Source organism: Dryobates pubescens, chromosome 13, assembly GCF_014839835.1.
Source record: "Dryobates pubescens isolate bDryPub1 chromosome 13, bDryPub1.pri, whole genome shotgun sequence".
In the NCBI taxonomy this organism is placed as follows: domain Eukaryota; kingdom Metazoa; phylum Chordata; class Aves; order Piciformes; family Picidae; genus Dryobates; species Dryobates pubescens.
The window spans coordinates 22,169,566-22,189,585 of record NC_071624.1 but is presented as its reverse complement, the minus strand read 5'-3'; the positions used below and the strand labels follow the sequence as shown (position 1 = coordinate 22,189,585).

Sequence of the window (20,020 nt, the reverse complement as noted above, 5' to 3'; positions counted from 1 at the left end):
AGAGTGCTGCTGAGCAGTTTTCAGTTAACCTCTTCCCTTCACTTCCTCTGCACTTCTACCCCACCCACTGCTGCCCTTGAAGCACCTGCCAGCCCCCAGCCTCTTCTGGCTGTAGGCTTGGGAGGGGTCAGCCCCTTGGTAACAGAGCCAGCAACCAAAGGGTTAACTAAGTCACATTGCAGCTTTATTATAAAATTATAAACCAGACTTCTTCTGTACCAAACCCAGGGAGTTCAACCCTCAGAGTACCAAGAGGCTGTCACAGTGTGCCCTTTCAAGTAGAGTAGCAACTCTGGAAAGAGTCTAAAGCAGGTGCAGTGCACATCCAGCACAGGAATACTCCCATTTCTTTGTATTCCTTTGGCTCATTTCTTGGCTTCCTCCAGGTTTGGCTGTCCCTTACACCTCAGTCACACCCAGCTGGACAGAACCCATGTTTGCCAGTGAGACAGGAGGCAGGAGGAGAGAAAGAGCTATGCCCCTGTCAAGGTTTGGAGTCCTGTGGTGGCTGCATCTCAGCACTACACTGCTGGGCAGTGACCTGCTGCAGCACAAAGCCAACCCTCTACAGCTACCTCTGGCCTGGAGGGGCCTCTCAATTCCCCAGCCCTGAGCTCATTGCAAAACCTGACAAAGGGATTTTCACAGTGAATCGAGTGAGGCTCTTCAGCACTTTGTACCTGCACTGCTGTGCCCCTGGCAGAGGTCCCCATGAGCCTCCTGAGGAGCAAACCCAGTCACTGCTTACCTCCTCTCCCTGTTTATTAACCATGCCTCAACCTGGAGCTGTGCTCTGCTCAGGCTGGAAGCTGCTAAACCTTAAGCCAAGGATCAGGGAACAACCTGAACAGGGAAGGAGGTAAAGATTGGAGCTTTTAGTTCAATAAACCTCAGCAGCTGCTGTGTTTGTGTGGAGCTGAGAGCCCACCTTGCCAGTCAGTATCTGCTGCCTCCTGAGGGACACATTTCTTCACCCTGTGGGCTCTGTGGGTTGCAGCCAGGAGCAGTTGCTCCTCCTGCAGTGTTCCCTGGTGAAGCTGATGGCTGTTAACATCTCTAAGCACGTCCCTAACCAGGCCTTGCTGTAGCTGCACCCCCTTGCTCCAGCAGCTCCAACAGGACACCTGCTTTTCACTCTCTTCTCTGCTGGCAGCCACAGGGGGAAGCCAGCAGCAGCAGGAGAGCTTCACAGGCAGTTGAGTGTGGTGCTGAAAGCTTAAGGCTTCAAGGTTGTGAAAGAGGCTGTGCTGGCAGCCAGTCACACTGAGAGGTGCCCAACTGAAGGTGCTGGGCAGGCCAGCTGCAGGGGCTTGTCCTTGTCACAGCTGACCACAGCACCCCCTGGCCCCCCTCACAGCCACAGCACAGATTCAGTTGCTGCTGGTGAGCAGCCTGACCAGAGCAGGGCTGAAAAGCTGAGCAGAGGGGAGGATGTGGGGAGCTGAGGAGTGAAAAAGGCTCTGCCCTGACTGTCTCTTAGCAGTTCAGGGGAGGTGGCTTGCTTGCCTCATCTCCCCTCTAAACGTCACCTGCACTTCAGTGTGATTGTGCAGCAATGGAATCCTCCTTTGCTTCTCTTCAGCTGTTTGTTTTCCTCACTGAAGCCTCTCAAAGACTTGCAGCTCCTTAAGGGAGGGCAGTTCACAGCCCCTGAAGTCCAAAGAACCAAGAGCTGCCAGAGGAGCAACCTCCCTCTCCCTGGCACATCAAGCAAGCAGCAGAGCAGCTGAGGCTCCGTGGGGCACTGACATTTCTCAGCGCTGCAAATCAAATGCCAGCTGCTCTAGGGTCACACTTACTCTGATATGGGAAGGGGAGGCTGGCTGCCTGGCCTGCAAGCAGAGGAATTTGACATTAAATTAACAACACTAACATTAAGAAGCACAATTCAGTCTTGGGAGAACGAAGTTGCTGGCGGCAAGGCCCAAGCAGCAAACCCAAGGCCACATCCCGAGCCCCCAGCCTGCTTCTGTTTATTACTGGAGGGACAACAGAGCCTTTGAACGAGGCCTTTGTGGTGGAGAGTGGAGCAGCCAGTCTGCCCCCAGCACTGGTGGCTCAGGTTCCTCTGGAGTGTGGGCTGTCTGCTGCTGGCAGGCTGCTCCAAGGAGTCCAGGCACTGTGGTGTAAAGCACTGCTGAGAGAAGAGCACAGCCAGGCGAGGCTGGAGGGAGAGCAACCCTCCCAGGCTTCGCCTTCCCTCACTTCCAGCTTCAGGGGGGTCCATGTGCCTATCTCTGACCTAACTGTAGCAACATTGACCATGTCCCTAAGAGCAGATGAGGCTTTAAGGCATCAGCAGTCCTCCTGAGGCCCCCCTAGGACCTGAAGACGTGGACAGCCCTGACGACGTACTGCCTGCAGACGGGGCACTCGCTCATCCGCTTCCCGCACTTGGTGCACGTCACCATGTGCCCGCACTCCAGCAGCACACAGTCGATGGCTGCATCCATGCAGATCTTGCACAGGTTCTCCTCCACACCAGGGAGCCCAGCAGCACCTGAGGGAGCACAGAACACAAGCCACAAGGCAGATCAGACACCGGGTTGGAGCACAGCCCTGTGAGGAGAGGCTGAGGGAGCTGGGGTTGCTTAGCCTGCAGAAGAGGAGGCTCAGGGGAGACCTTCTTGCTCTCTGCAACTCCCTGAAGGGAGGTTGGAGCCAGGTGGGGGTTGGTCTCTTCTCCCAGGCAAGCAGCACCAGAACAAGAGGACACAGTCTCAAGCTGTGCCAGGGGAGGTTCAGGCTGGATGTTAGGAAGAAATTCTTCCCAGCAAGAGAGATTGGCCCTTGGGATGTGCTGCCCAGGGAGGTGGTGGAGTCCCCATCCCTGGAGGTGTTTAGGAAGAGCCTGGATGAGGCACTTGGTGCCATGGTTGAGTTGATCAGATGGTGCTGGGTGAGAGGTTGGACTGGATGATCTCAAAGGCCCTTTCCAACCTGGTTAATTCTATTGTATTCTGTGCAGCCCCCCAAGGTGGCTTTACCACAGGGCTTCCCTCGTGGGCACTGGAGACAATCTCCTGTGTCTGCACTGCTGGGGATGTCTGCCCCACCAGCTGGCATGGAGCAGGGCTGCAGCTGCCACACAGGAATTGCTGGGTGACAAGAACAGAAACACCACTGAGGTCCTTAGCAGTGAGGTGAGTGTCCTGCTCTGGCAGGGGGGTTGGACTTGATGACCTTCAAAGCTCCCTTCCAACCCCTAACATCCTCTGATCCTATGAATGGAGCAAGGAGGGTCTCCATTCTCTAGGAACAAGCAACAGCATGAGAGGAACCAGCCTCAGGTTGCATCAGGGGAGGTTTAGGTTGGGCATGAGGAACAAATTCTTCCCCTAAAGGGTTGTCAAGGCCTGGGCCAGGCTGCCCATCCCTGTCCCCAGCCCTGGAGGGGTTGACAAGCCACAGGGATGTGGTGCTGAGGGCCAGGGTTCAGTGGTGCCCTGGCAGTGCTGGGTTAGTGTCTGGACTCAATGATGAAAGAAGATCACTCACCAGTTTGATCATCAGTGTCAGAAACTGCAAGGGAAGAACAGAAAGTTGTTTGGTGAGAGAAAGAGAAGAGGGGGGAAATGAAATAACATGAAGTATGTCCTCAGGAGCATTCTTGGGCAGGGGCTGAAAGCCCTGGGGGGAGGGGACAACCCAGAGTGATTTTGCTGGTGCAGAGGGTCAAACTGGACTTGCCCAGGACAGGGGCCAGAAGCTGCTCCTTCCAGAGAGCTCACCCAGCAGCCAACACTTCACAAAGAGAAGCCAGCATCCAAAGTGAGGGCTCCAGCTGTAAGGCAGCCTTGGAATTTATCATAGAAGGGTCTGGGCTGGAAGGGACCTCCAAAGGTCCTCCAGTCCAACCTCCCCATACTCAGCAGGGACATCCCCAACTAGATCAGGTTGCTCAGGGACTTCTCAAGCCTCACCTTGAATATCTCCAGGGCTGGGGCCTCAACCACCTCTCCCTGGGCAACCTGTTCCAGTGTTCCAGCAGCCTCATGGTGCAGAACTTGTTCCTAACATCCAATCCAAATCTGCTCTTCTCCAGCTTAAAGCCATTGCCCCTGGTCCTGTCCCTGCAGGCCTTTGCAGACAGTCTCTCTCCATCCTTCTTGTAGTCCCCTTCAGGCTGCTCTAAAGTCTCCCTGAAGCCTTCTCTTCTGCAGGCATCCCCAGCTCCCTCAGCCTGTCCTCACAGCAGAGCTGCTCCAGCCCCCTGCTCATTCTTGTGGCCCTCCTCTGGCCCTGCTCCATCAGCTCCATGTCCTTCCTGTGCAATCTGTGGCTCCCTCTGTAGCCCCTGAGCCACTTCCATTGGTGGCAGCCAAACACTGCTGAGTGTGGCCAAGGCACCAGCATGGATTCTGTGGAAAGCTGAGGTGCAGAGAAAGGGAAACCCAGAGCCAAGGCAGCTCTCTCTTAAACCTTTTGTCATTGACAGAAGACAAAGCTCAGAGTGCTTAAGAAAACAATGCTGGAAAGAAGCATAGCTATGAATCCTCTCCTAGGAGGCCAGGCTCAGAGTTGGGGTTCCTCAGCCTGGAGAAGAGAAGGTTCCAGGGAGACCTTCTGGTGGGACACCCAGAAAGCTGGGAATGGGGTTTTGAGCAAAGCCTCCTGGGACAGGCCAAGGGGGGATGGTTTGAATTCAAAGAGGGAGATTGAGAGTGGAGAGAAGGGAGAAATGTTTGACCCTGAGGGTGGGGAGAGCCTGGCCCAGGCTGCCCAGGGAGCTGGGAGCTGCCCCATGGCTGGCAGCAGTGCAGGTCAGGTTGTGTGGGGCTGTGAGCAGCCTGCTGGGGCTGGGGATGTCCCTGCTGGCTGCAGGGGGTTGGACTGGGAAGCCTTGAGAGGTCCCTTCCCACCCAAACCAGGCTGTGGTTCTCTGAAACCCAAATCTTGTCAATAATTGACAGCTGTGTGTCTCACTAATCACCTGGAACTGCAAACTGGAAGCCAAGGCAGATGCCTTCTCTCTGCCCTTGCCACACCACCACTCCCCAGCCTGCACTGTGCAGGCCAGGCAGGCCCAGGCAGTGCTCAGGACTGCTCTGGTGATCCAAGAGGGCAGAGTCAACCCACAGCCACCCCCAGTTGGGCCATGGGAGCCACTGTCACTGTGCACAGGCCTGCTCTGAAGTGCCTGGCTGCCTTCTGGTGGCACTTTCCTGCTGGCTTCGCCAGCTGCCCTGAGTCAGGGGATCAGAGCTGACCCCAGTGCCTCCAGTCATCACCCAGAGTCCCATCTCAGCTGCTCTGTGGGTGATGCAGTGACCAGCATCATCTGCCACAGCCACACAGAATCCCAGGCTCATTTGCTGCTACTCCAGGGAAGTCACTCTCCAGAGCTCTCACAACTCTCTGCTCCTCTCCAGAGCCACCCTAAGGCTCTGCTCCTCTGCAGAGCTACCCTGAGTCTCTGCTTCTCTCCAGAGCTCTCACAACTCTCTGCTCCTCTCCAGAGCCACCCTGAGGCTCTGCTCCTCTCCAGAGCTCTCACAACTCTCTGCTCCTCTGCAGAGCTACCCTGAGGCTCTGCTCCTCTCCAGAGCTCTCACAACTCTCTGCTCCTCTGCAGAGCTACCCTGAGGCTCTGCTCCTCTCCAGAGCTCTCACAACTCTGCTCCTCTCCAGAGCCACCCTGAGGCTCTGCTTCTCTGCAGAGCTCTCACAACTCTCTGCTCCTCTCCAGAGCCACCCTAAGGCTCTGCTCCTCTCCAGAGCTCTCACAACTCTCTGCTCCTCTCCAGAGCCACCCTAAGGCTCTGGTCCTCTGCAGAGCTACCCTAGGGCTCTGCTCTTCTCCAGAGCTCCTTCAAGGCTCCTCTCAAACAGCTACCAGTGGTGGTGAAGAGAGTTTAGCTACTTCCACTCTAAGGTGTGTAGCACTCCCTCCTTTCTCCTGCTTACAGTTCCATTTCCTCCTGCAGCTGTCCCCAGGAATGACAGAGGGGCAGAGGTCTGAGCTGCTCACCCAGGTGCTGGAGGTCCTTCTCCCTGTACAGCCGAGTGACCCTCTCCAGCAGCTCCCACTTCTCACAGCAGCCTTTGTAGTTGACGAAGTTGCGAGCGAGGATCTCCTTCAGCTGCCGCACAGACAGGGCGTTGATGTCGGTGATGCTGCTCAGGTCGGACAGAGAAGCCTTCCTGCCCTGCACCAGGTTGTCTTCTGAGTCAGTTGACTGGAAGAGAACACAGATGGCATGATCCTGGCCCTCGACACCCACTGCCCAGCTGTGCACTAGCAGGAGCTCAGGGCTGTAACTCTGCTTACTCGGTGAATGCCTCCAGCTCCCAGGAGCAGGAGCCCCAGGATGGAGACACAGGCTGTGGATGTGGTCTGCCTGGACTCCAGCAAGGCCTCTGACACCATCCCCCACAGCAAACTGCTGGCTAAGCTGGCAGCCCTTGGCTGGGACAGCAGCACTCTGAGCTGGGTTAGGAACTGGCTGGAGGCTGAGCCCAGAGAGTGGTGGTGAATGGTGCCACAGCCAGCTGGCAGCCAGGCACCAGTGGTGTGCCCCAGGGATCAGTGCTGGGCCCCAGCCTGTTCAATATCTTTATTGATGATCTGGAGGAGGAGACTGAGTCAGTCAGCAGCAAATGTGCAGATGACAGCAAGCTGGGGGCAGGAGTTGGTCAGTTAGAGGGCAGAAGGGCTCTGCAGAGGGACCTTGCCAGGCTGGACAGATGGGCAGAGGCCAACAGGATGGCATTCAACAAGTCCAAGTGCCAGGGGCTGCACTTTGGCCACAGCAACCCCAGGCAGTGCTACAGGCTGGGGTCAGAGTGGCTGAGAGCAGCCAGGCAGAAAGGGACCTAGGGGTAGTGGTTGACAGCAGCTGAACAGGAGCCAGCAGGGTGCCCAGGTGGCCGAGAAGGCCAAGGGCATCCTGGCCTGGAGCAGGAACAGTGTGGCCAGCAGGAGCAGGGAGGTCATTGTGCCCTGTGCTCAGCACTGGTTAGGCCACACCTGGACTCCTGTGTCCAGTTCTGGGCTCCTCAGTTCAAGAAGGACATTGAGAGACTTGAAGGTGTCCAGAGAAGGGCAAGAAAGCTGGGGAGGGGTCTGGAGCACAGCCCTGTGAGGAGAGGCTGAGGGAGCTGGGGTTGCTTAGCCTGGAGAAGAGGAGGCTCAGGGGAGACCTTCTTGCTCTCTCCAACTCCCTGAAGGGAGGTTGGAGCCAGGTGGGGGTTAGTCTCTTCTCTCTAGCAAGCAGCACCAGAACAAGAGGACACAGTCTCAAGCTGTGCCAGGGGAAGTTTAGGTTCAAGGTGAGGGTAAAGTTCTTCACTGAGAGAGTTGTTAGCCATTGGGATGTGCTGCCCAGGGAGGTGGTGGAGTCCCCATGCCTGGAGGTGTTCAAGAGGGGACTGGACGTGGCACTTGGTGCCATGGTTTCGTCATGGGGTCTGAGGAGACAGGTTGGACTTGATGATCTTTGAGGTCTCTTCCAACCTTGGTGATACTGTGATGCTGTGATCACAGTGCCCAGCTGACACCAGCTTTGCAGTAGGTGGAAGGCCAGACCTAACAGCAGCCTTCCAGCACCTGAAGAGGGCTGCAAGAAGGATGGGGAGAGGCTGTTTGCAAAGGCCTGCAGGGACAGGACCTGGGGCAAAGGCTTCAAACTAGAGCAGATCAGAGTGAGATTGGCTGCCAGGAACAAGTGCTGCCCCAGGAGGCTGCTGGAACACTGCAGCAGGTTGCCCAGGGAGGTGGGTGGGGACCCATCCCTGGAGGTATTCAAGGTGAGGCTGGACAGAGCTCTGGGCAACCTGATCTAGTTGAGGATGCTGCCTGCAGAGGGGGTTGGACTGGGTGACCTTCAGGGTCCCTTCCAACCCAATCTGTTCTGTGATTTGATGACAAACAAAAAGGGGAGGCCTGGGTCTGCTGCTGCCCAGCCTGACCCACTGCCCAGCCTGACCCACTGCCCAGCCACCCACCTCTGCAGGAATGACCCTGTGGTAGCAAACAGCCCAGACTATGTGGTTCTCAAAGGCCTCTCCTCCCAGGACACACCAACCTGTGCCTCCTCCTCTGCTGGTGCTTCTGCTGCATTCTCCACTCCTGCCATACCCACGAGGCCTGGAGGCACAAAACCATCTTCCTGAAAGAGGAAATAAAGCTTTCACCACAGGACCTCTCTGTGTGGCCCACAGGAATGAGCTGGGTGCTTCAGCAGGGCTGCAGCCCCTGCCTGGGAAGGAGCAGCTGCAGCATCTCTTCACACAAGTAGAACATTTGACACTGAAGTGCAGCACCCAACCCTTTAAAGCCCTGCTTCATGTGAACCCTGAGAGGACTTGGACAGAGAGATCCCACACACTGCTCCTGCAAGGAGACCAAATGCACACAGGGGGCAGCTCAGCAGCCCCTCCCTGAGCTGTTGAGGAGACCAAAGGCTGTGGATGAGGTCTGCCTGGACTTCAGCAAGGCCTTTGCCACCGTCCCCCACAACAAACTGCTGGCCAAGCTGTCAGCCCCTGGCTGGGACAGCAGCACTCTGAGCTGGGTTAGGAACTGGCTGGAGGCTGAGCCCAGAGAGTGGTGGGGAATGGTGCCACAGCCAGCTGGCAGCCAGGCACCAGTGGTGTGCCCCAGGGATCAGTGCTGGGCCCCAGCCTGTTCAATAACTTTATTGATGATCTGGAGGAGGGGATGGAGTCCATCAGCAGTAAATGTGCAGATGACAGCAAGCTGGGGGCAGGAGTTGATCAGTTACAGGGTAGGAGAGCTCTGCAGAGGGACCTTGCCAGGCTGGACAGATGGGCAGAGGCCAACAGGATGGCATTCAACAAGTCCAAGTGCCAGGGGCTGCACTTTGGCCACAACAACCCCAGGCAGAGCTACAGGCTGGGGTCAGAGTGGCTGAGAGCTGCCAGACACAGAGGGACCTGGGGGTACTGATTGACAGCTGCCTAAACATGAGCCAGCAGTGTGCCCAGGGGGCAAGAAGGCCAATGGCATCCTGGCCTGCATCAGGAAGAGTGTGGCCAGCAGGAGCAGGGAAGTCCTTGTGCCCTGTGCTCAGCACTGGTTAGGCCACACCTGGAGTCCTGTGTCCAGTTCTGGGCTCCTCAGTTCAAGAAGGACATTGAGAGACTTGATGGTGCTGGGTGAGAGGTTGGACTGGATGATCTTGAAGGTCTTTCCTATTCTATTTTCTATTCTATTCCATTTTCTATTCTGTTCCATTCTAAAGCAGAGCTGGTGACAGCAAGGCACAGCTTCACACAGCACAGCAGTGCAGAGTCACTCATCTCACTTCCCTAATTCCTCTGTGGGAAGGTGTGAGGTCCTCACCCCAACCTGCAAACCCAGCCTGAGAAGAGCATGTATGCAATGCAGCTGAAGTGGTTTGTGCTCTGCCCTGAGCAGAAGCCCTCTTTGCCTTTTAAGCAGGCACCTTGCAGATAAAACTCTTCTGGCACATGATCTACCTGGGGAAACCTCATGCAAAGCCTTAGCAGTTAATGCAGAGCTAGAGATGAGCCTGGAAAAGCCACCTCTGGCCGGGGGCTGTACCTGCTCCTGAGCTCCTGCCCTCGAGGTGGGGTCTGCAGACAGCGGAGCTGCACCGTGTGAGGTAGGAGAGGCTGTGCCTCTCGGTGGGAGAATCACAAAGCCCTGCTGTCCAGAGGCACTGGGAGAGAATGGGTTTGTTCTTATCTGATCTTCCTGGGTGATGACAGGCTGCAGGTCCAGGATGAGGAGCACCAGGTCCTCCTTCTCGCGGCACAGCTCGGTGGAGATCTCCCGCAGGGCCAGGTAGTCTCGCAGCTCCTTCACCTTCATCCTCAGCAGCTCCTCCCGCTGGAAGGCCGTGGCTCGGAAACGCCGGCAGAGGTGGCAGAGCAGAGGGCCACCTTCGGGCTGGCTCGAGCAGGAGGTACAAAAGTTCTTCTTGCAGTCCAAGCAGATGTGCTGGGAAAGAGAAGGGGACAGGGTTCGAGTGACCTGCCCGCGGCGGAGGTGCACGGCGGCTGCGCCCCCCGCGGCTGGAAGCCAAAGTCAGCAGCAGCCTCTGCTGAAGCACAACCAAAACCTCCTCGCTGGTGGAGTGCCAGGGTGCCATAGAGTCACAGAAAACATCTGCTTGGAAGAGGCCTCACAGCTCTGCCAGTCCAGCCCTTGACCCAGCACTAAACCATGACCCCGGGCAGCAGGTCCAGAGGCTGCCTGAGCACCTGCAGGGACGATGACTCCAGCACTGCCCTGGGCAGCCTGTGCCCACGCTGGAGAAGAAATAGCTCCTCATATTCAGCCTCAACCTCCCCTGGTGCAGCTTGAAACCATTTCCTCTGACCCTGTCACTTGTCATCAAGGAGAAGAGGCTGCGCCCTCCTCACTCCAACCCCCTTTAGGTAGCTGTAGAGAGCACAGCCTCCTCTCCTCCAGACTGAAGACCCCCAGCTCCCTCAGCCCCTCCCCATAGCCCATGTGCTCCAGGCTCTTCAGCAGCCTTGTGGCCCTCCTCTGGATGCACCCCAGCCCCTCACTGTCCTTCCTGTAGTGAGTACTCCTGTTCCTGGATGAGGAAAGGGACTGATCCCATGAGCAGATCACCCCAAGGATCTCACAAAGCACAACCCACTCTACCCAGAACAAACCCACAGACAGCTCCCTCAGCTGACAGGAGCTCTCCTGCACCTTATCCCAGAGCTGCTCATCCAGTCTAAGCCCCAGATGAACCCAGGAGAGATCTCTGAGGGAGCAGATTGAGTCAATTACAGCTCACTGGGGGTGGCTTTATGACAGAGTGAAACACACTGCTCAGTGCCTCAGGAGAGCCCTGGCACTGGGGGGAACCACTGAAACACTCCTCTCCAGTCCATCAATTTAATACCTGCCATGCCTGACCTCCCTCCCCACCTTTGTCCCCCTCCAATTTGCTGAAACCACTAAAACTGTCTTTTTCCTTTTATTTTTCACCATTAGAGGACAAGGAAGCAGCAAACTTGGGTCTGACAGACATCAGAGAACTCAACCTTTATGCAGCAACAGGAGGTGGCTTAGGCTGGCAGTCTGGGTGCCAGACAGGTGCCAGGCAGGAGGTGTTGGAAGTATTTGGCCCCAGATGTGTAGAACTTTACAGACCCAGTGTTTGGCTTTGACTCAGTTCTGGTCTCACCACCCAGCAGCTCCAAGCACTCACACTCCATGCTGCCTTCTGCAGGAACCTGACTGTTCCAACCCTTGGGAAAGCCAACTTCTGCACTTCCCATAGAATCAATAAGGTTGGAAAAGACCTCAAAGACCATCAAGTCCATCCTGTTACCTAACACCTCCTGACAGCTAAACCATGGCTCCAAGTGCCACATCCAAGCCTTTTTTGAACCCCTACAGGCATGGGGACTCCACCACCTCCCTGGGCAGCACATCCCAAGGGCCAATCTCTCTTGCTGGGAAGAACTTTCTCCTCACCTCCAGCCTAAACCTCCCCTGGCACAGCTTGAGACTGTGTCCTCTTGTTCTGGTGCTGCTTGCCTGGGACCAGCCCCCACCTGGCTCCAACCTCCCTTCAGGGAGTTGGAGAGAGCAAGAAGGTCTCCCCTGAGCCTCCTCTTCTGCAGGCTAAGCAACCCCAGCTCCCTCAGCAGGGCCAAGGACCTTCCAGCCCCAGCACTGTTGAGGTACCTCATGGAGCAGCAGAGCACAAAGGCTGCATTCTGCACCTTGGGGTTTACAAGCAATTAACAGAAATAACAGGAGGCTGCCTTGGTTCTCAGGATGACACAGCTGAGAAAGCAGAACAACACCAGCTGTGTCTCTGCCTGATCAGTTCACCACTGGGACTCGTCTTCAGAGAGAAGCAGTTCCCCAGCCTGTGTCTGAGCATCAGGTACTGAGGCAGGCACAGAAGCTGTTTGTCCTTTCTCAGTATCAAGCAGCTTGCACAGCTCCAGCTGGCTGAGCCCTGGCTGGAAGTCACTGCTCTCCACAGAATGATTCATTTCAAATGCTGTAAACTCAAGCCCCTTGGTACAAGGTCAGAGCACTCCTGAGGGGTTGCTGCTGGCTGGCAGCAGAGCCACAGGACAGCAGGGAAAGGCTTCCAATCAGGAGGCCTGTCCTGGCTGGGGGGGCTGCTGCTGGCTGCTGTGGCAGCAGGGACAGCAGGATGGGGCTGAGCTGCTCTCAGCAGGCAGGATGCAATGAGCACATGCCAGCATTCCAGCTCCCACTGCAGCTGCTGCTGGGGGGCAATAACCTTAGACCCCAGCCTGCCAGGAGCTTCTTCTGTAAGTGTGCAAAGAGAAGCATCTTCCTGGAAGTGGCAGCCAGCTGGAGGCACTGCAGGCAGCAAAAGGGGCAGGCAGGGAGGAATGTGGAAGGTTTAGGCTGTCCCTTTAAAATTACCCACAGAGCCTGAACAGAAAGTGGTAGAATGTAAACAAATTACCATTGGGGGGGGAAGGAAAATAATGGGAAGTTCTAAACAATCCCCACTGGACACTGTTCCTGATGCAGGCCAGGATGCCCTTGGCCTTCTTGGCCCCCCTGGGCACACTGCTGGCTCCTGTTCAGCTGCTGTCCACCACTACCCCCAGGTCCCTTTCTGCCTGGCTGCTCTCAGCCACTCTGACCCCAGCCTGTAGCACTGCCTGGGGTTGCTGTGGCCAAAGTGCAGCCCCTGGCACTTGGATGTGTTGAATGCCATCCTGTTGGCCTCTGCCCATCTGCCCAGCCTGGCAAGGTCCCTCTGCAGAATCCCCTATTGTATTCCAGTAAAAACATTAACTGGGCACCAGAGCTCACAGCTGTTGCCCCTCCTGGGAGGGAAGGCAGAGTGCTCCCCTTGCAGCACAGGGACATTTCACAGCCTCCTTAGAGCCTCCAAGAGCACTGGAGACTTCCCAGGGCTCACAAAGGTGTCAGTGTTTCACTAGCTGTGTTCAGGTCTCTCCTGCCGACCCAGCCCTGAGGGATGAACCTAGAGACCTTCCTGCACTGTTTGAAGTCTGCCACCTGCAGCCACCTAGCTCAGGGCAGTCCCAGGGATCACCACATGGTAGTTGTGGTGGCAGAAGGGAAGCTGAGGAGCCCCCTTCATGGTACAGAAGTATAAACCTCAAACTGCCTTTTGCTGGCAGCCTGCAGGGCATGTGAGCAGCTGAGACAAGCACACTCTGTACTCTGCTGCCCCAGTTCCACCCACAGCCAGCTCCAGCAGGGATGGCAGAAACCTCTTCAACTGCTTCAGCAGATCCTCCACAGTTTGCAGACCAGAGCTGTGCCTAGCCTCAGCCAGGCAGTGTGCTGCTGTGTGTCTGGAGCTGCCAAGACACTGCTCCAGAGAGAGCTGTTTACCAGAGCACCTGTTTTAGAGGACACCAGCTCAAAAGGGAATGTGGTCCTGGCACTGCTACTGCACAACCCACACTGAACCAGGTGAGTTGCTCTCATGTCAAAAGCAGAACCATCTATACCCACTGTTTGTTACACAGAGTAGTGAGCACTGGATCCAGAGTAACTCCTTGCACAGGCATGGGTGAGGACAGATCACACTGCTGAGGACAGCTGCACCATCCCAGCTGGCCCAGAACCTGCCAAAGCCCAAGCATCTGCAGAGCCCCAGCACAGTGGGGGCTGGAAGGGACCTCTGCAGATCACCCAGTCCAACCCCCTGCTACAGCAGGGCACCCACAGCACAATGCCCAGCACCACAATGCCCAGGGGGGGTTGGAAGCTCTCCACACCAGGACACTCCACAACCTCTCTGGGCAGCCTGCTCCAGGCCTCCAGCACCCTCACAACAAACAACTTTCTCCTCCTCTTCACATCCAACCTCCTGGGCTCCACCCTGTGCCCCTTGGCCTGGCCCTGGGCACCACTCAGCAGAGCCTGGCCCCAGCCTCTTGCCCCCCACAGCTCCTTTAGCTCTTGCTGAGCATTGCTCAGCTGCCCTCTGGGGCTGCTCTTCTGCAGGCTCTCAGCCCCAGGGCTCTCAGCCTTTGCTGCTCCCAGAGCTGCTCCAGGCCCCTCAGCAGCTCTGCAGCCTCCCCTGGGCTCTCTCCAGCAGTTCTCTGTCTCCCCTCAACTGGGGAGCCCACAACTGGACCCAGCACTCCAGATGTAGAGGCAGTAGGGCAGAGCAGAGGGGCAGAAGATCCTCCCTTGCCCTGCTGGCCACACTCTTCTCCCTGCCCCCCAGGACCCCATTGGCCTTCTTGGCCCCCAGGGCACATTGCTGCCTCATGGGGACCTTGTTGTCCCCCATCACTCCCAGCTCCTTCTCCTTGGAGCTGCTTCCCAGCCTTTCCTCCTCACAGAGCTGCATCTTCAAAGCCTCTGCTGGACTCTCTCCCTTGAACTGGGGAGCCCAGAACTGGACCCAGGACTCCAGGTATGGCCTTACTACCCCAAACACACTGCTGCATAGATGCTCCCCCTCAAACTGCATTACCAAAAGGTTAATTCCCAGTGATTTCTGGAGCAACACCACTTCTTCCTGCCAAAACCCAGAAGACCTCCTTTTGTTCTGTCAGTGGAGAGCAAGAGCTCTGCCCAGGCTCACCACCTCTCAGATACATGCCAGCAGGCATGAATGAGAGAGTGCAAGAGAGAGGGCAGCTGATGAACTTCCCCAACTAGTCCCAAGGGCTGTGGCCAAGATTCCTCTTCCCCTTTAAGTTCTCAGCCTGCTAAGTTCAGTTACATGGGTTGAGAGACACTCATTAAGCCACAGCATGTGGACACTGAACAACTTCCCTCACTGCAACAGTTTTCAAGCAGCAGTACAGAAGCCACCATGCCCAAGTGCTGCCCACAGGCAGGCTTTGCTTCAGTGGAAAGCTTTGTGGCAGTTACTTTGGCATCTGGGTCTCACAAATGAAGTTGGCAAAGAGAGTAAGGTGGATTGGGGTGGTTTGGAGTGGGGTTCAGCACTCAGAATCATAGAAGGGTCTGGGTTGGAAGGGAGCTCCAAAGGCCACCCAGTCCAACGCCCTCTGCACTCAGCAGGGACATCCTCCACTAGATCAGGTTGCTCAGAGCCTTGTTCAGCCTCACCTTGAACATTTCCAGGGATGGAGCCTCAACCACCTGCCTGGGGAACCTGCTGCAGTGTTCCACCACCCTCATGGTGCAGAACTTGTTCCTCACATCCAGTCTAAACCTGCTCTTGTCTAGTTCAAAACCATTGCCCCTAGTCCTGCCACTGCTTACACACACACCCTCCACAAACCCACAGGGCTCTGCAGTGGGAGCAACAAGAGCTGCAAGCACAGATTCATAGAATTATAGGATCAAACAGGTTGGAAAAGACCTCAGAGATCATCAAGTCCAACCTATTACCTAACACCTAACACTTCCTGACAACTAAACCATGGCTCCCAGTGCCACATCCAATCCCCTCTTGAACACCTCCAGGGATGGGGACTCCACCACCTCCCTGGGCAGCACATCCCAAGGGCCAATCTCTCTTGCTGGGAAGAACTTCTTCCTCACATCCAGCCTAAACCTCCCCAGGCACAGCTTGAGACTGTGTCCTCTTGTTCTGGTTGCCTGAGAGAAGAGACTATCCCCCACCTGGCTACAACCTCCCTTCAGGTAGTTGTAGACAGCAAGAAGGTCTCCCCTGAGCCTCCTCTTCTCCAGGCTAAACCACCCCAGCTCCCTCAGCCTCTCCTCACAGTGCTTGCTCTCCTCCTTCCCATAACATTTAAAGGCCATCAGTGGTTTTAATTACCACATCACAAAGCTCTTCTTCAAGATCATGCTCCTTGGATTGCCCAAGAGCAGTTTGGCTTCCTCCTTTCAGCATGAGCCTACCAAAGGCTAACTGCCACCCTTGCAGCCATCCTTAGCTGTGCCTGCACGCTGCAGGAGAACAGCCAAGGACAGAAGGGAAGCCAAGCTGGCCTGGCCCAGGGGGCTGTCCTCCATCCCCCACACCCCCCTGCAGGCTGGCTCAGCGGCTGGCTGGCAGGCAGAGCGGCGCTGGGTGACTCACCTTGCTGGAGGAGCTGTCGAAGTGCAGCCCGCAGGCCTTGCAGCTCTGCTCGGCGCCGGTGGGGGATGGGTAGGAGCTGTAGCCCGGGTTGGAGTAGGCCTGGGCCCTGGCTCCCGGCTGCATCTCCTCGGGGGAGCCATCCAGACACAACCAGTTGCAGCAGCTTGCCCACATAGTAACTGCAAGTGGAGAAGATGCTGCTTAGAAATGACAGGGGAAAGAACTTGCTGGCTGCAGGGAGAGCACAGCATGCCTCCTCCTCCTCCTCCTCCTGGTTCCCATCAGCAGTTCCATTGTGGCAGTCTCTGCAACTTGTGGTCTTTCCTCCCACTGCCAGGCACGTGCCCAACCCACATGCCCGGTCCAGCCCCTGGTGAGGAAGGACAAATCAAGCTCAGGATGGCTAGTGCTGGGATGTCTTAGGGTCAGGATACTACAGGGAAGATAAGATAACTGCTGTGCTCCTCTTGGCTGGATGAGGTTCTGACCACGTCCGCCCCAAGAGGCTGCCCCTGTTCCACGCCAGCCATGACCCACTGCCCGGCTTTGGTGCACCAGGAGGAGCAAAGAGAAGCACAAATGCAAAGCCCAGGTAGATGTGGTGCTGAGGGAGGTGGTTTAGTGGTGAGCTGGCAGAGCAGGGTTAACAGCTGGGTTAACAGCTGGACTCCATCTTCCAGGTCTCTTCCAAGCAAGATGCTGCTGTGGCTGCGTGTCTCGTACCGTGCTCAGTTCCACTCAGCAGCAGGATCAGAGCTGGCCACTCTTCAGTTTGAGTCTAAAGCCAACCACACATTCACAGCTAAGAAGGTAAAATCCAAGCCTGGTGCAGCCCCTGATGAGTGAATAGGATAGGACAGAATAGGGTAGGATAGGGTAGGATAGGGCAGGGTGGAATAGAATAGACTACAATAGACCAGACCAGCTTGGAAAAGACCTTTGAGAACATCCAGTCCAACCTATCACCCAGCACCATCTGATCAACTCAACCATGGCACCAAGTGCCTCAGCCAGGCTCTTCTTAAACACCTCCAGGGACTCCACCACCTCCCTGGGCAGCACAACCCAAGGGCCAATCTCTCTTGCTGGGAAGAACTTCTTTCTAACATCCAAACTAAACCTCTCCTGGCACAGCTTGAGACTGTGTCCTCTTGTTCTGGTGCTGGGTGCCTGGGAGAAGAGACCAACCCCCTCCTGGCTACAACCTCCCTTCAGGGAGTTGCAGAGAGCAAGAAGGTCTCCCCTGAGCCTCCTCTTCTCCAGGCTAAGCAACCCCAGCTCCCTCAGCCTCTCCTCACAGGGCTGTGCTCCAGACCCCTCCCCAGCTTTGTTGCCCTTCTCTGGACACCTTCAAGTCTCTCAATGTCCTTCTTGAGCTGAGGAGCCCAGAACTGGACACAGGACTCCAGGTGTGGCCTAAGCAGTGCTGAGCACAGGGCACAATGACTTCCCTGCTCCTGCTGGCCACACTCTTCCTGATGCAGGCCAGGATGCCCTAGGCCTTCTTGGCCCCCTGGGCACACTGCTGGCTCATGTTCAGGCAGCTGTCAATCAGCACCCCAAGGTCCCTCTCTGCCTGGCTGCTCTCAGCCACTCTGACCCCAGCCTGTAGCTCTGCCTGGGGTTGCTGTGGCCAAAGTGCAGCCCCTGGCACTTGGACTTGTTGAATGCCATCCTGTTGGCCTCTGCCCATCTGTCCAGCCTGGCAAGGTCCCTCTGCAGAGCCCTTCTGTCCTCTAACTGACCAACCTCTGCTCCCAGCTTGGTGTCATCTGCGAATTTACTGATGACTGACTCAATGCCCTCATCCAGATCCATGAAGATATTAAAGAGGATGGGACCCAGCCAAGCCCCTCAGCAAGCACTGCCCCTGTAAAAGCCTCCCAGTGCCAAGGGAAGGGGCTGCTGTGAGTCCTAAAGGGTGGCTGGCATCCACTAGTCCCACAGTGTCCTGGTGGTTAATTCTCTTTTTGAAGCTGTGCTAAGTCCTTGGGGCTGATGGGCTGGAGCTGGGAAGCTGCAGCTTTGGTGGCATCTTTAGTTCTTTCAAAAACTTGCTGAACTGGGCCCATCAGAGCCCCTGCTGTCTCTGCAGTGGACACATGCCTTTCAAATCCACAATGCTGAGCTCACCCCTGAGCTCTGCTCAGCAGCCTCAGCAGCTTTTAGTATTTGAGTGCAAAGCACAATAAACAATCCTGGTGTAAGTGCTGTGCACAAAGCTGCAGTGTGGCCTGCACTGAGACTGGCACCTTCACCCTAAGGTGACACATGGAGGGAGGCCTGCCATGAACACAGGGACACAGCAATGCTGGGAGGCCAGGCTGGGAGAGAGCTGGGGCTGTGCAGCCTGGAGAAGGGTCCAGGGAGACCTTCTGGTGGCCTTTCAGTGCTTAAAATGCCAAGAAGGAAGCTGGGGACAGACTTTTGAGCAGAGCCTGCTGTGACAAGACAAGGGGTGATGGTTTGGCCACAACAACCCCATGCAGCACTAGAGGCTGGGGTCAGAGTGGCTGAGAGCAGCCAGGCAGAAAGGGACCTGGGGCTACTGGTTGATAGTGTGCTGAACATGAGCCTGCAGTGTGGCCAGGGGGCCAAGAAGGCCAAGGGCATCCTGGCCTGCATCAGGAAGAGTGTGGCCAGCAGGAGCAGGGAGGTCATTGTGCCCTGTGCTCAGCACTGCTGAGGCCACACCTTGAGTCCTGTGTCCAGTTCTGGGCCCCTCAGGTCAGGAAAGATGTCGAGCTGCTGGAAGGTGTCCAGAGAAGGGCAACAAAGCTGGGGAGGGGTCTGGAGCACAGCCCTAGGAGGAGAGGCTGAGGGAGCTGGGGTTGCTTAGCCTGCAGAAGAGGAGGCTCAGGGGAGACCTTCTTGCTCTCTGCAACTCCCTGAAGGGAGGTTGTAGCCAGGTGGGGGTTGGTCTCTTCTCCCAGGCACTCAGCACCAGAACAAGAGGACACAGTCTCAAGCTGTGCCAGGGGAGGTTTGGGCTGGAGGTGAGGAGAAAGTTCTTCCCAGCAAGAGAGATTGGCCACTGGGATGTGCTGCCCAGGGAGGTGGTGGAGTCCCCATCCCTGGAGGTGTTCAAGAGGGGATTGGATGTGGCACTTGGAGCCATGGTATAGTAGTCAGGAGGTGTTGGGTGACAGCTTGGACTTGATGATCTCTGAGGTCTTTTCTAACCTTATTGATTCTATGATTCTATTGATTCTATGAACTCAAAGAGGGAGAGTGAGAGTGGAGAGAAGGGAGAGAGCGGAGAGAGCCTGGCCCAGGCTGCCCAGAGGTGTGGGAGCTGCCCCATCCCTGGCACCATTGCAGGTCAGGTTGTTTTGGGCTCTGAGCAACCTGCTCTAGTTGGAGCTGTCCCTGCTGACTGCTGGGGGATTGGATTGGATTAGATGGCCTTGAAAGGTCATTTCCCACCCAAACCAGTCTGGGATTCTATGAAATCAGACATCCTCCATTTGTATCAGCTCTGCACTGCCATCAACCACCTACTTTAGAGATCACACAGAGAAGAAACAAAGACTCCTTTGCTTTCTGCACATTAAATCTGAAGCTATCAGCCCCCCTCCAAAGTTAACACACACTTTCCACCACCAGACTGCTGAATTGCTTTTTTCAAGCTATACTGCTCAGAAGGGGCTTTAGTTTGTTCCTAGGAACTGCAAACCACAAAAGCTGCACAGTCCAACAAGCACTCACCCCCTCCACAGCAGTGGAAAACACAGCCCACAGCTCAGCTCCCTTCCCTCTTTCAAGGACCCCTGCAAACTGAAGCCCACCCATGAGCACAGAATACACAAAGGCTACTGTTTGCCCCTGGAACTTTGGTTCCCTAGGAAAAGGCAGCCCCCTCGTTCCCTGCAGAACATTGTAACATGTCAAGCACTGGGAAGAAAGACCCAAGGGAGTGCACAGACTGGGACAGAACAAGACAGAGCTCAGCCTTCAGCTGGAGCTGTCCCTGTGTGGAGCTGCCAGGAAAGGAACAGGCTGACAACAGGCTCCAGTGCTGCTTTGGAAGAGCCTCAGTCCTGCTCTGCCAGAGAAGTGTG

At 56.2% G+C, this 20,020-nt stretch overlaps 1 protein-coding gene across 1 annotated transcript; it reads right to left on the bottom strand.

The window, feature by feature from the left end:
• Positions 1-520: 520 nt before the first annotated feature.
• RFFL (ring finger and FYVE like domain containing E3 ubiquitin protein ligase) lies at positions 521-16,197 on the bottom strand. Its single transcript, XM_054166821.1, has 6 exons — positions 15,960-16,197; positions 9,530-9,928; positions 8,028-8,111; positions 5,972-6,179; positions 3,499-3,522; positions 521-2,500 (listed from the first exon to the last, which is right to left on the bottom strand). Exons 1-6 carry the CDS (start codon positions 16,131-16,133, stop codon positions 2,319-2,321), a joined length of 1,071 nt encoding a protein of 356 aa, XP_054022796.1. The 5' UTR covers positions 16,134-16,197; the 3' UTR covers positions 521-2,318.
• Between the last annotated feature and the right edge of the window lie 3,823 nt (positions 16,198-20,020).

What these genes read in the sequence shown, in the direction of transcription:
- RFFL (XM_054166821.1), bottom strand. Translation starts at nt 16,133, where the DNA reads ATGTGGGCAAGCTGCTGCAACTGGTTGTGTCTGGATGGCTCCCCCGAG. An exon ending in CAGCAGAGGAGGAGGCACAG is followed by an intron (nt 6,180 to 8,027) that starts GTTGGTGTGTCC and finishes GTTCTCTTCCAG; the next exon opens with TCAACTGACTCAGAAGACAA. An exon ending in GAAGGACCTCCAGCACCTGG is followed by an intron (nt 3,523 to 5,971) that starts GTGAGCAGCTCA and finishes CTTCCCTTGCAG; the next exon opens with TTTCTGACACTGATGATCAA.